The sequence below is a fragment of the Vicugna pacos genome, chromosome 6 (assembly GCF_048564905.1).
Source record: "Vicugna pacos chromosome 6, VicPac4, whole genome shotgun sequence".
NCBI lineage: Eukaryota > Metazoa > Chordata > Mammalia > Artiodactyla > Camelidae > Vicugna > Vicugna pacos.
This window is the reverse complement of record NC_132992.1, coordinates 44,962,402-44,977,371: the sequence shown is the minus strand read 5'-3', so window position 1 is coordinate 44,977,371 and position 14,970 is coordinate 44,962,402. Positions and strand designations below refer to the sequence as shown.

Below are 14,970 nucleotides of genomic sequence, written 5' to 3'. Positions count from 1 at the left end.
GAAAAGTCCGCCAGGCGGTGCCTCCCTCCCCGGTTAGCTGCGGGTGGCTGGGCTCTGCTTCTAGCGCAGAGCCGGGGCGGGTTTGAGAGTCCCCGGGTCCTCGGAGACGTGGGTTCGCGGGTCGGCTCTTTGGGTGAGGGAAGCGCAGTTTTCCAGCCCTTTTTACCCCGTATATGACATGCCTCCTACCGTTTGACCACCCATTCCTGTCAGAGTAGGGCGGAGGCGAGTCTATTTTCCCCCTTCTCCGGCAAATGATTTGATTAGGAGAGGGTGCGGCCATTCTGTTGGTGCGCATGCCCACAGGAGGGGTGGGAGGGGCGCGGGCTTCCCTTGATGAGGGTAAACCAGAGACACCCGAGGGAAGCAAAGAGCGAAGGAAGGGGAAAGCCTTTCATCGTGATAGCTAACAATTACGTAATTTGTGTGAAACACTTTACGTGCCTTATCCCCCACAAACCAAGAGTTTGAATAAAATGCCTTTTATTACTGATAGGGAAATTGAGACTGGAGATACTGGAGTTAACTCGCTAGGTCACGCCGGCCTGGAATCATCATTCAGACCTAATACTGCAAGAAAAACGACAGTGGGACAGATGAGACGGGCATTAGCCCCTACACTCGGCCTACAGCTGACTGGTTTAAATGGGGCCTGGGGGAGCAGTCCCGTTGTTTGTGTGTGAGAGTGTTGTCAGCTTTTGGTTCGGCTTTACCTGCACTGCCAACCTAAGAACCGGTTTTGTTTCAGAAATGTGTCTGCAAATTGTAGCTCAGGAAGCATTTCCCCACAGAGACAATGTTATGAATAATCTGGGTTTTCATTCTCCATCTGTCAAGTCAGGCATCCTTGTACCAAGCATTAGCAGCCCAACTGTATTTAACCGGAGTTACCATTTTAATTCATCTAACAATCCTTGAAAGTTCTTACTGGGTTAAGCTAGGCTCTGAGGGAAAAGCCTAAAACAAGATAGCTGCGGTTCCTGCTTCCATGGAGTTTGTAGGCTCCTCGGGGAGCAAAGATCATTCATGTACTCATTCATTAAGCAAATACATATTAAGCCCCTACTATGTGCCAGACGCTATTCTAGGCACTTGGATACATCAGTGTACAATAAAGTTATCTACCCCCAAGGAGCTTGGTGGCAGGGAGAGTGTGGAGACAGATGATAACCATAAGTAAATAACATAGCATGGTAGAAATGGGTTAAGTGCTGAACAAAAAAGAACAGGTAAAGCTGGATAAGAGGGATGAGGGTTGATAAATAATTGTTTGATTCTGATGTGAGCATACTTGGTCTCATGGATCCTTATTACAATCTTGTGTAGTAGGCAGTAGGTGAAGCATAAGAATCTGGTAACAGTAGATCCTAACCATGAAGGGTAACGACATTTCCATGGGAAGATGCTTTTAGAGGTAGCCAAAAACGTAGGATCTATTCCTACTTACATAGGATCTATTACTAAGATCCTGGGGAATTTAACGTACTCTTATTTATGCGGGACAATCAAGGGGATGCCATGTTCAACATTTAGTTGAACATTAATATATTCCTCTCTAGCCTCCAAAATATCCAAAGAACACATGTTGTTGTAGTTTTAAGAAATCAACCTTAGTAAGTTGCCAATCTTTTGCTTAATCTTTGACCTCAGTGATGGGCTTGGACACCTTTTCCTTGATGTTGGTGATGAAGAGAGAATACAGTTAGGATATAAAGGACCTAATTTCACATATGGGAAATTTTAGTGCTGGAAAAATTATGATTGCAAAATACTCTTCAATATAAGTGTTTTCAAAGGAGTAGGTGAAACTTAAATGCTTGATTTATGTGGTGATTGAAAAAGGTGATCCAAACATTAGAAGGTACATGTTTTTTTTAAAAAAAAAAAGCTGGCACAATTCCAATTACGGGAACATGATCTTAAATTACTGTGAAAGGGTATGAAGAGTTGAGAGGTTACTGTTTAGAATTTGAGAAAACTCAACATGTTAATTTGGGGGAAGCAATGAATTAATTGGGAAAAAAACCTCCTTTGTGAATTACTAAGAACTAATCATAGGCTAAGCAACATGTTTAAGCCGAAGTTTGCCAAATTTAAGATTTGCATGTGATTTAACATATGTATTTGCACGTCTGTAGGAGTTAAGTCCCACATCCGCCGTACATTCTTATCTGAACTCCGTCCCACAGTGACGTCGCACTTCTTAAGTCTTTCATTTGAATTTTCTGATTCAAATGATCTTGTTCTTTGCCTACTCCATCCCCCTCGTAAACCCAGTAAACTTGATGGTGGCCAAAACGGCTCTAAATCTTTTTTGTATACCCAAACTTAATTCAAAATGGATTGAGATAATTTCTCAATATACCTAAAATTCATAGCCTGAAAAATGACGATTTATTCACTTTTTGTTTTTACAACTTTTCGTATCAAGGAACATAGGGCATAAGTGGAACCTCTGATGAAGCTAACAGAAATTGTTGTAGTTCTAACATAGCTCATTAACACAGAGATCGCAGCCGATCTCCTCTAGTCTTACTTTTCCACCTCCCCCGGCCGCCGTGTTCGACGGCGTGTGGGAAAGAAATTCTCTCCTATCTGGGCGCCAGCAGTTCACTCCCGGGAAGGAACTTGGTAACCATAGAGCTGGCGGAACGCCGGGTAGACGGGACCGGAAGTTGTGTTTTCGCCCCCACCCGCAGGGGTCGGATCGGGTCTCCGCGGGCTGGGTTTGGCGCCCGCCGCTGTCAGATTTTCCCGTTCGGCCCAAGGACTTGGTGCCCCTCGGGTGGGCTCGCCCCGGCTCAGGCTGAGTCCAGTACCACCCTTCCGGAAGCTGGGTGAATTCCTCCGTCTCCTCTCAGCGGGGGACGGCCTGCGGACTGAGCCGCGGCACTGGCCAAACCGCTCAGGCTCTAGCCGGAACCTCCGAGCCCGGCCCAAACGGGATTCGGCTCCCGAGCTGGGAAGAATAAGCAGGAAATGGCGGACGAGGCGTTGTTTTTGCTTCTGCATAACGAGGTGGTGTCTGGAGTGTACAAGTCCGCGGAGCAGGGGGAGGTGGTGAGTTCTGCCACAAGCCCGTGCGGTCCTTTTGCGGCGACATTCCTTGTTTCCACTCAGTGCTTTCTTTCAACCCCTGTCCCGTCGTCACTCATTGCCTCCCAAGGTGTAGACAGACTGGCCGACCTGCAGGTATCCTAAGCCCTAGAACTTGTCAGCTGTCTCCATTCTTCCATCCTTATCTCTTTCGTATCTTCTACTATTTGATACTTCTTTGTCCAGTCTACAGATTTTTAGTTTTGTCCCTTCCATGTGTTGTCCCTACTATGATTGGAGCAGAGTTAACTGCACAGCTGATTTTGGCACCCCTGCTTAATTCTGTCGTCACTTCCAGCACTTCCGAATCGTCCACTGGACAGACGTCTCCAGCTGAGAATCCTGTCCCTCCCTTCCCATCGCTAACCCTCAGTAACACCGCAGGCAGCTCAAAAAAAAAAAAAAAAGGCTAATGAGAGCTGAGGCAAAAGCAAAGGAAACTTTGCAGGCATTACTATAATTAGGAAACAGTTTAATTTTAAAATATATACTTAGTGTCCATTATACGTCAAAGCTAGGCGCTGGGGATGTAGTAATGAACGAAATAATGGCCCCATCCTTGTGGAGATAACTTCTAATGTGTGGGAGTCTTCATTCACTCATTGATTCATTCAGAAAATATATTAAGAGTGTATTGTGGGCCTGACACTGTTAGATGAATAAGATAGTCCCTACCTCCCAGTCATTAGGGAATAGGGGTTCAATGAATAATGTATTGGGTGGTAATTAGATATGAAATCATGGAGTTGTAGGATTTTGTAAGTGAGATATTCCAAAGTCTTGCTCAAGTCAAAAGCTCTTTCTATAATGCTGCTGATAAAGAGAGGTAGAATGTGAGGTTAGGAAAGCATCCTAGGCAAAGGTAAAGGCACAGAGGTATGAAAGAGTGTGGTGTGTTTAAAAGTATGCTTAAGCATTTCACTGTGGCTTGATTGAACAGGTGGAGAGTGAGAAGTATTGAAAGTTGAAGATAGAAAGAGCCTTGTATGAATAAAAAACATGGGTCTTCTCAGTGGAGGATTTTTAAGGAGGGGAATGACATTGCCCATTAGCATTTCAGAAAGAAAATCCAATATTTGGGCTGGAGAGGGAAGATCCTTGTAAGAAGATTCAGTATTGCAGGGGTCCAGGAAGGAGCTGAAGATCTGGATAAGGAGAAGCAGAATAGTTTTAGAGATAGGAGGTAGAATTTCTAGGATTCGGTTAAATATAGGAGTGAGCGTTAAAAATTATCCAGGTTTTTAGCTTGAGCAGCTAGGTGGTCAAGCTTGTGGAGAGGGAATAGAGAAGAAGAGCTGAAGTTAATGAATTATTTTGGACAGGTTGAATTGTGGTGCCTGTAGGACATCCAGGAAGAGGTACTGCCAGTTTTAAACTACAAGAAGGACAGTGTCTGTGTGGGGTACTATAGCAAAAATACCAGACTAGGTGGCTTATAAACTACAGAGATTTATTTCTTACAATTCTGAAGGCTGGGAAGTCCAGGATCAGGGCACCGGCAGATCCATTGACTGGTGAAAGCCTCCTCCTGGTTCATAGATGGATGCGCTTTGGCTCCGTGCTCACATGGTGGGAGGGGGCTAGCTAGCTCTTTGGGATCTCTCCTATAAGAGCACTAATCCTGTTCTTGAGGGTTCCATCCTCATGACAGAATCATCTCCCAAGGGCCCTACCTCCTAATAAAATCACACTTGGGGTTAGATTTCAACATACGAATTTTTGAGGGAGACAGACAGTCTATGGCATTATGCAGTAGAGATATTAGTAAGAAGGCATCAGGAAGGGTATTGGAAATGAAACAAATTCTGTTCTTATTCAGAACCATCTGTAATAGAGAATTTTTCCAAGTTACAAACTTTTGACTTTGTCATCATCAACCAATAGTTAATGTTTAGCATCTGTGCTGAGTAACAGACATTTGCTGTTTGTGCAAAGATAGTCTTCCTTCTACCTTTTTCCCCAGAGAATAATTAGCAGCACATCCCTTTTACTCTTATCATAAAACCACTGCTCCCCACCCCACCACGTGTGTAATCAATTCTCTTTATTTTCCTCTACTTTCTTTCCCTCTTCCAGCTCTTGCCCAGGAAAACATTTTTTTAAACCTTCTCTTTTTTCTCCAATGGATTAGTGAAAATAAAACAAAACATGTTTTAATCATGACTGTTAATTTTGAGAGCTGTGCTAGTCATATGAGAGAAAGGAAATCGTTAAGTTTTTAATCATTTAAACTAAAAATGACTTTCTTTTCCTATTGCAATTTGTAAATGGTGGGGGAAAAAGTTGAAAGTGCATCTAAGCAAAAAGGATTTTTAAAAAGTTATGTGGTAGTCTTGATGATTAGAATCCATGGTGGAATCTAGGTGTATAAAGGTTTATTATATTGCCGTCTCTATTTTGAGTGTGCTTCAAATTTTTCATAATAAAAAATGTAAAAGAAAGACATGATACCTATCATCCAGAAATGGTTTTTATATGTCTTTTCAAACATAAAGTCATAAGTTGAAGTGAAATAAAGGAAAAAAAACAATGTTCTCACCCTCCAAATCAATGATTTTCAAACTGTGCTTGAAGAGAAATTAAATCTAAAAATTGAATAACTGGGCATTTACCAATTTATGGAGATAGAGTTTTTAACAGATTAATGGATACAATATTCTCAAGTTTAATTTTTCTTAAAAATTTTTTACTTACTAGTGAGTACTCAGATGCCAAAGTGAATGAACAGGTAACAAATTAGAAGGTTTTTACTGGGGCTTCATTCAAAAGCTCATGTGATCATAGTTAAGATTTGAGAATGTCTGCATATAAGCATATTTCCTGCTTATCAATATATTCCTAGGTGATTGAACAAAGAGCAGATTGTTCTATAAAGAGCATTGTGACTTACAGGTACTCATTCTACCTGAGCATGTTTGGGAATGAGTGTGGAAAATAACAGAAAAACTAAGAATAGTGATAAATAACAGATGTATGTTCAGAGTATTAAAATAGTATAGGACCCAAAGGAGTATCAGAGAAGGCTTCTGGGAGGATGTGATACTTGAGCTGAACTTAAAGGGTGTGCAGTCTAGGGAACAGCATGTGCAGAGGCATGGAGGCAGACAAAACCATGCCTCTGGATTCGCTATAGAAATTTCAGAGTGGTGGAAGAAGCATGTTTGTGGATACGTGGCTGTTAGTGATTCTGGGTAACTAGCCTGGGATCTTTTAAGGAGAGGCACATAATGCCATACGAAGGAGTTTGACTTTAGAAGGTGCTGAGAGGTCCAGTAGAGAAACAACATGACTTGTCTTTTAGAAAGTCTATATAATACCAGAAATACAGAAGATAAATCAAAGGAAGAAAAAAACTAGAGATGAGATCAGTTGGAAAGCCCTAATTGAAGATTGGGAGAGAAATAAGGGCTAACTTAAGCAGTAAGGATGGAGAGAGAAGAAGGATTTTGGGAAGCATGTGGACAATAAGCTCCACAGGACTGCAGTGTGTGTGAAAGCAAAGAGGTGAAGAAAATGGAAGTTTTCTGTTCGTGGTAACTAGATAGATGGTGGTGCCATTAGTGAAGTTAAAAGAATTGTGGAGGCAGAGCAGGCTGAGGACATTAAGATGGTATCATTTTGAATTTGCCTAATTTGAGGGGCTATGATGGCTGTGCCCACTGAAGTCTGTACTAGAAATACAGATATAGTAGTCCAACCCATTAGTGGAGGACATGGCTCCTTAGAAGAAAGTTCAGGGAAAGGTGAGGCCTGTGATGTGAGTGGGAGACAACAGGCTTCAGAACAGATAAAAATTCTTGCCCTCTTGCAGCTGTATTCTAGGAGAGGGTGGGGATGGAGGCACATGAGCCATATAAAATCAGTAAAATGTACATTGCGTTAAATGGTGAAAGAAGTTTTTGGAGATTAATTAAGCAGAGAAGTGGGATAGAACATTAGAATCACTTTTGGAGGGCTTCTTAAAACACAGGTTACTGATCCACATCTGCAGTTTCTGATTCAGTAAACTGGGGGTGGGATTACTGAATTTGCAGCTTTCATAAGTTCCCCTGTCATGCTGACTGATGTTGCTAGTCTTGAGACAGTTAAGAATCACTAGGATAGAGTTTCTGAAGTCCAATGATACTGCAGTTTTAAAAAAAGTTTAAAATGGGCCTCACTGAGATGGTGACATGTGAGTGAAGACTTAATGCAAAGGAGCTGGTCAGGTGAGTATCTGGAGGGAGACCTGCCTATGCAAGAGCCCTGAGTTTGGAAACTGCCTGGCATGTTTAACGATAGGTAGGAGATCCACGGAGCTGGATGGATTGAGTGAAGAAGAGTAGAAGGTTGAGGCACAAGAATCTGGATTGTACAGGGCTTTGTAGGTCATCTGAAGGATTTGGGGTGTCTTCCACAGAGGGGTGGTGTTTAAAGCCTTCAGATTGTCCAAAGAAAAGCAAAGCAACTGCATGATTCTGGGCATATGGTAGGGGGGTCATCAACTAAGACACACTGAGAATTGAAAGCTTGAAGCAAGGGACAGTAGAACTTAGTGACAGCACAGAGGGGATAACTGACAAAAAGGCAAAGGTGATCCTTTGACCTCAGTTTTATAACTGAGAGAATAGTTGAGAATGGAAGAAGGCAAGGGAGGTGGGGAGAGTAATTGGAAAGAGGCTTTGGCATTTTTGAAAAGTAATAATAGTAACAGTTCCCTATTTGTCTTATTGCCTGATGAAAATGATTAGTACTAAGAAAATTCAAGTATGATTTGTAATCCACTTTTTCTTAAAATGCTTCAGTGAAAAAAGTATGAACATTTACATTCATGTTTTTCGCCAACATCTTAAACTAAATTTTGAATGCTAACATTCTCACATTCTAAAAGCCCTTTATTATTTTTTTAAATAGGAAAATGGACGCTGTATTACTAAGCTGGAAAACATGGGTTTTCGAGTGGGACAAGGATTGATAGAAAGGTGAGCAGTATGGATTTGAAAATTTTCTTCCAGGTAGGTTATGAACAAAGATGACCCATTTTAAAAGACTGCATAAAACCTGAGATAGTTTTAATTCCCAAATTTTATTTATTCTCTGGTTTTTAATTCATAGATTGAAATTTCTTTCTTAGGTCTGATGCTATTCTAACTCAGTTATCCAACTTTCATGTTTTAATATTTGAAGAAAATATGTATCTTATGTTTTGAATATTTTTTTTCCTGAAAACTTGGGTATGCTGAAACAACTATCTGAAATCTTGTTGCATTTCTTACTTAGGGTCTACTAGGTTCTTTAACCGGATTGGAGTTTTGTTTAAATATATAGCTTAGTTTCTATTATGCATGTAATAATCTTCCAGTTTATAGATCAATTCTTTTTAGTATTCCTTTCTTATTATCTGAATAGTTGAATTTTGATTATATTTTATATAACAATACCATGCTCATGCTCAGTTTTTTTTTGATGTGCTGGAATAAATTGTGCCTAAAATTGCTGCTTACTGTGAGACTAATAGACGGTTAGACTGATTTTAGCCCCATAATTATATAACAGAACATGAATCCATTGAGATGGGATCTGTTTGCTTGGTGCTTATCACTTTATGACTGTCAGTAAATGTTCAGTGCTGTTGTGGCTTTTGGTAACTAGTGAATAACTTGCCCCTCCTGCTTTCCTTGGAGGAAAAATACTGTATTACTTCTAGTTGATCTTTTTAGGTTTACAAAAGATACTGCAAGGTTCAAGGATGAGTTAGATATCATGAAGTTCATTTGTAAAGATTTTTGGACTACAGTATTCAAGAAACAAATCGACAATCTAAGGACAAATCATCAGGTATTTAGATAAATTAAGGCCTATTTTTTAAGTCTTTTAACTTAATATAAATGTCCTATTTTAGTGATTTACTTATTATATAAAACTTAATTTCTAATCAACTTTGGAATGTTTCTCTTATATGTTGTTAATACATCATTCCTTTTTTTATCTAATAGGATATAGGGAATAAAGACAAAGGGACAGTTATCAGTCACGATAGCTGTTCCTTCCCTCAATTAAAATTTAAGTTTAAAAAGTAGCAAATATCAGAATGATAAAGGTTTTAGGATTTGGTTCCTTTGTTATTATTAGTAGTAATACTATGCAGAACCACAAATACATCACATTTATGTCTTTCAGGTAATTTCTGAAGTCTAATTCATGGAGCATATTTAACTCTTAAATAACTCTTGTATTGTTTACTTGCTGTCATATTTTCTACTCTTAAAATATTTTGTAATTGTAAAAATTCACAGGTTGTATAGAAAACTATAAATTTAAATAGATTTATTTTCTAAAACTTAAGGAAATATGTAAATTTTAATAAAGTATAAAAAAATGAAGATAATGTATCTAGTAGCTGCCAACAGAATTCATTTTTTTCATATAAGAATATCAGCCTTAGCTTGGAAGTACTTGAAATGCTAATGGGAAGAAGTGACTTGGATTATTGGCCTTCTAGATAGGAGTTAATAACATATAACTGCTAATTTCACCTGGACATGTATTTCTTTAGTTTTTTGTTTTTAGGGGTGAGGGGAGTAATTTTTTATTTATTTATAATGGAGGTACTGGGGATTGAACCCAGGACCTCGTGCATACAAAGCACGCACTCTACCACTGAGCTATACGCTCCCCGCCCCGACATGTATTTCTGATTCTTTTACACTAGACTGAGTTCTTTAAGGATAGTAACTATGTCTTATGTATCTTTGTATCTTCTTTAAAGCACTCAGTAAATATCAGTGTTAAAAATGCTGAACAACTCTCCTGCTTGAACATTGCAGAACTTCTTCATTTAAAGAACATTTTACCAATGGAAAGAAGTTTTAATAACTTTATAAAATTCTTAACTTGTTTTGAAGGGAAGAGATAATTTTTAAAGACTATAGATTACATTGACTTTGGATGTTTTTTCTATTTTTGGAACAGGGCATCTATGTACTTCAGGACAACAAATTTCGCCTGCTTACTCAAATGTCTGCAGGAAAGCAGTATTTAGAACATGCATCCAAGGTATTTAATAGAATAGAAGGTTGGGGTTTTTTATTATGAAAAAAGTAGAAGCATGGGGAAAAGTACAGTGCTAATCATGAGACTTTCAAATTTAAAATAGTTTTTTAAATTGTTCTTTTTTTATTTAAACATTTTTCTATGAAAATGTTCACATTAAAACAACTTATATTAACTTGTAGCTAAGTAGGCTTTTTTGACCAATTAAAGAAACACTGTAGTTTAAATGCCATTAAAATGTAGATTCATGGTAGATTCTTCAATATAGCATATATAGATCAGAAAAGATATTCAAGCTTAAAAAACTAGCATTAGCTATGTATGCAAAATTATTCACCTCAGAGTTTGTATCTGCAATCTTCAGTAAATTTTTAAAGAAATTTGATGTGGTTAACACTTTTCCTGAGAATACATATTTTAAGTATATCTGTGTTTCTGGGTTTTGTGTATTTTTGTTTTTCAGTCTCAAGTAGGAATCAATGAATAGACCAGATGTATTAAAGAAAAGCTGACAAGTTTTAATGTAAGGGTTCCTCTGAAGTGATTAAAATATCTTGGGCAGTATGTATAAGCTGCTGTTTATCTGTAAAATTTGTCCATACCTAAATTATCTAACACAAAGGCAGTTTGGTGTAGTGGAAATAGTATAGACTTGGGACCGAGTAAATCTAATTTGAAGCTAACTGTACAATTCATAGGTTTGTGACATTGGGTAAGTTATATAACCCCTCTGGACCTTAGTTAAAATTGGTTATATTATGAACTCTCTAAGTTCTCTTCCAGCTTAGTTTCATGACTCCAGATCTGATTACTTATCAGCACCCATTTATGTATAATTATAAAATAATAATATTCTATATTATTCATAGATATATAGTACTGTTGTTGAATATCATGCAATACAAAAATGTAGATAATCAAAAATTCCTTGGATTATTTGATTTTTGGCTCTCAATTTTGTCCTGCTTTTTTCTGCTGAATCTTCGTCTCATTTCCTTTCCTTGTTTCCACATTACAGTGTTTCTCAACACTGGCACTTTGATGTTCTGAACTGGATAAGTCTTTGTTGTGGTAGGCTGTAAGTGTTGAATAAGTCAAGATTCTTGGCTGAAGAAAGCAGAAACCAACTCTGATTGAATGTAAAAATATTAGTTTACAGAATTGATGGGAAGGCTCAGAAAATGATTTAACCTCCCATGGTTGTTTAAAGCAGCCAGAAAGATAGCCCAAATCACTCCACAATGAGGGACTAGTTAGAATCCTTTGGGCAGTGCTGACAGTAGACACAAGCTATCTATGCTACCTCTAGAACGAATTCTTACCTGTTTCCATCTTGTTTTTGTCACTCACTCCAGATTCAGAGTCTGAGCTGGACCACCTAGTTGGCTGGGCTTAAATCATGTGTCCATGTTTTAGTGGCCAGGGAGCTGGGAAGTCTAACAACCATTTTTTTAAACAGCAATGACTTATTAATAGCAAAGTTTAACTTAATGTCATATTTATCAATAACTTTACTATCTTAGTAAATCTTTAATATTGTTTATACTTTCTGTTCCTTTTAGTATTTAGCATTTACATGTGGCTTAATCAGAGGTGGCTTATCAAACTTGGGGATAAAAAGTATTGTAACAGCTGAAGTATCTTCAATGCCTGCCTGTAAGTTGAATTGACATGTCTTACAAATGTTTTTAGCAATTATTTTTCAGGTCTGGTGTTTTTTGTTTATTTGTTTCTTGTTTTTGTTACTTAGAGGACATTTAAAATACTAAAACTATTTCATTTTACTTTTATCAATTCAAACATTTACTGTGGTATAGTATGTAGCATATTTATATTCATAGTGATTTTTTAATTCATAATAGACAATGATTTAAGAAAATGTGCTAAAGAAATCCAAATTTATAAGATAACTTAAGAGATGATTCTTAACTTTTAAAGGAAGATTTTCTGCAGTATTCTTTTTAAGATAACAAATTTCCTTGTAGTGCTGAAAATGTTTTCTTTTGAAAAAATTTTTAAAGTTTTCTGAATATATCTTTATATAAAGCTAGATAAAGCCAATTAGTCTTTTATCACTAAACTCCTTTCCAAAGATCTTTCCACCAGAGCTACCAACTGATAATGAAATTGACTTGAGCATCACTGTATTTCCTCTCTATTAATAATGATGATTAGCAACGAAATACCCAAATGTAGGAATTACAAAGAAAAACAAAGGCACTTATTCACAGACCAGATAATCATCTCATAAAAATGGCACTGACTTTATCAAATGTTGTAAAGAGTGTGAAAAGTTGTTTGATAGTTTCTTGACTGAAACTACTTCCTAAATAGAGCAGAAAATTGATGTTTAGGCCTGTTTTCCTTGTACCTAAAATCAAAGAATGATTTTTCATGTTTTCTTTTTTAGGTAAATTTCAAGTGATGATACAGAAGTTGTAGAACCTACTGAAATGCAAGACTTCCGTAGTGTGAAGAGATAAATTATTCCTGTATAAAGTATTTCAAGTAGCAATGGTTTAATTACATTGTTGGACATTTGAATTGATATAAGCTATTTGCTAACTTATATAATGAAAGATGCATTCTTAAGCAGGAGTAAGATTGTATTTTATCAATTTAACATAGACCAAGTTAAAACAGGTAAAAGAACATTCTACCATAACATACACTTGACTGAAACTACTCAGAATGAAAACCTGATTTCAAATAACTAAACACCAACATAGGACCCTTATTTAAACGTTCTTATTTGCTTAGAGTGATGTGTATCTAATCAGAGATGGAGAAGCAAAACTCAGGGTTTGGGAAATTAGCATAAAGAAAAGTATACACCAATCAGAATTATTTGTGTAAGAATGAACAAATTTTGGTTTGTTTTATGAATTTGTTATTTAAAAAAGCAAACAGTACACTAAATTAAACTTAATTATTTTATTGCTTATAATTTATTTCTATTAAGAATTTTTATGCCTGTTTAAGGATTTCATTATATACATTGTGTTGTGTGTGTGTGATATATATATCTGACTGCCTAAGTCGCTTAAAAACTTTTATTTCACTTTAATAGAATTCAGTTCTTGAGAGCTCCATTAATGTAACAAAGTAAAATATATAGATAAAGTGAGAGATAAGAATTCAGTGACTCCAGGGCCAAAGAATATTAGATATTTTAGGAAGGCATTTTTATAATTACTCCTGTTAGTCTTGACTTTCAGTTTCTCTTTCCATGTGTGGTAGTGCTGAAGGTTCTAACATCCTTGTCCCCTTACTTACTTCTCTGCAAGGGCACAGGGGTGGATAATTGGATTAGTCATACCAACATTCATGGGACCACATCTTCCCAGGGGGTTGGGGTCAGTGCTCATCTACTGTCTCTCTCACCTTCTCTTCCGTCTGATGACCATGAAAGGACAAGTATAAAGATGAAAGCTATCATCACACTGGCAGGATGCACAGATAGAAAGCACCTGAATTGTGCTTCTGAATTAACCAATCCTGAAATTGCTTTACCTTTGGACTGTTTGTTATGTTGAGATAATAAATTCCTCCATTGTTTAATCTCCTTTTGGTTGTGTATTTTGTTACTTGTAGCCCCAAAGAAGTCTCTCTTGGTAGAGACAAGGGAAATTATACAAATAATAGTATGGGAATATTGAATTTCCTTTTTCTGTGGGGGAAGGAGAACATACTTTCAAAGGTTTACTTTTAAAACAATAAAACCATAAAGTGCTAAAGAAAATATGAGGTTAGTTTTATGATCTTTTAGTAGAGAAAGCTTTTTTAAGACATGCAGAAAATAGTAAAAAAAAAAACTTCAACAGATGGTGCTGAGAAATATCCACATGCAAAAGAATGGAACTGGACCTTTCTACCAAACACAAAAATCAACTCAGTGAATTAAAGACAGACTTAAGACCTGAAACTTTAAAACTCCTAAATGAAAACAGGAGAAAAGCTTCAAAATGCTGGTCTTAGCAGTGATTTCTTGGATCTATCAACAAAAACACAGGTGAAAATAGACAAGTGGGACTATGTCAAACTAAAAAGCTGCACAGCAAAGAAAACCATCAACTGAGTGAAAAGGTAGCCTGTGGAATGGGGAAAATATCTGCAAACCACATATCTGGTACAGGGTTAATACCTGAAGTATATAAGGAATTAAAACTCAAGAGTAAAAAGCCTAAATAACCCAATTAAAAAATGAACAGGGTACTGAAAAAGATACTTGTCTAAAGAAGATACACAAATGGCCAATAAGTATATGAAAAGATGCTCAATATCACTAATCATGAGGCAAATGCAAATCCAAACCACCGTTAGATACCACCCCACACCCGTTAGGATGGCCCTAAAAAAAAAGTGTTGGCAAGGATACAGAGAAACTGGAACCCTTACGCACTTCTAGTGGGAATGTAACATGCTACAGCCACTATGGAAAACAGTATAAAGATTCCATTAAAAATGACAGAACTACCATGTGATCCGTAATCCTATTTGAGAGTATTCAAGAATTGAAATCAGGATCTTGAAAAGATACTTGGCACTCCCATGTTCATTGAGCATTACCCACAGTAGCCAAGAGGTGGAAACAACCTAAACTGACAGATGGTTTGGTAAAGAAAATACGGTATATACATTAACAGCAAAGTTATTCAGCCTTAAAAAAAGAAGAAAGTCTTGTCATATGCGACCACTTTGAGGACACTACGCTAAGTGAAATAAGGCAGTCACAGAAGGACAAGTGCAGTATGATTTCATTTATATGAAGCATCTAAAGTAGTCAAATTCATAGAAGCACCAAGAATGTTGCCAGGGGCTGAGGGAAGAGGGAAATGGAGA

At 37.4% G+C, this 14,970-nt stretch overlaps 1 protein-coding gene and 1 non-coding gene across 3 annotated transcripts; one reads left to right on the top strand and one right to left on the bottom strand.

The window, feature by feature from the left end:
- The first annotated feature begins 113 nt into the window (after positions 1–113).
- Positions 114–13,691, top strand: TRAPPC6B (trafficking protein particle complex subunit 6B). Of its 2 annotated transcripts, none has more exons than XM_072962958.1 (6): positions 114–133; positions 7,990–8,057; positions 8,796–8,913; positions 10,048–10,131; positions 11,691–11,784; positions 12,539–13,691. In XM_072962958.1, exons 2-6 carry the CDS (start codon positions 8,023–8,025, stop codon positions 12,568–12,570), a joined length of 363 nt encoding a protein of 120 aa, XP_072819059.1. In that variant the 5' UTR covers positions 114–133; positions 7,990–8,022; the 3' UTR covers positions 12,571–13,691. The 2 variants fall into 2 exon arrangements, with proteins under 2 accessions (XP_072819059.1, XP_006212794.1); XM_006212732.4 differs by lacking the exon at positions 114–133 and adding an exon at positions 2,609–3,060.
- On the bottom strand, positions 9,679–9,751 carry TRNAT-UGU (transfer RNA threonine (anticodon UGU)). Its single transcript has one exon. It is a non-coding gene; the product is annotated as a tRNA-Thr (tRNA).
- Positions 13,692–14,970: the final 1,279 nt, after the last annotated feature.

Excerpts from the sequence above, each read along its gene's own strand:
- TRAPPC6B (XM_006212732.4), top strand. The coding sequence starts at position 2,980 with ATGGCGGACGAGGCGTTGTTTTTGCTTCTGCATAACGAGGTGGTGTCT. Across the intron at positions 8,058-8,795 it reads GGACAAGGATTGATAGAAAG|GTTTACAAAAGATACTGCAA; the intron begins GTGAGCAGTATG and ends TGATCTTTTTAG. Across the intron at positions 11,785-12,538 it reads AGTATCTTCAATGCCTGCCT|GTAAATTTCAAGTGATGATA; the intron begins GTAAGTTGAATT and ends TTTCTTTTTTAG.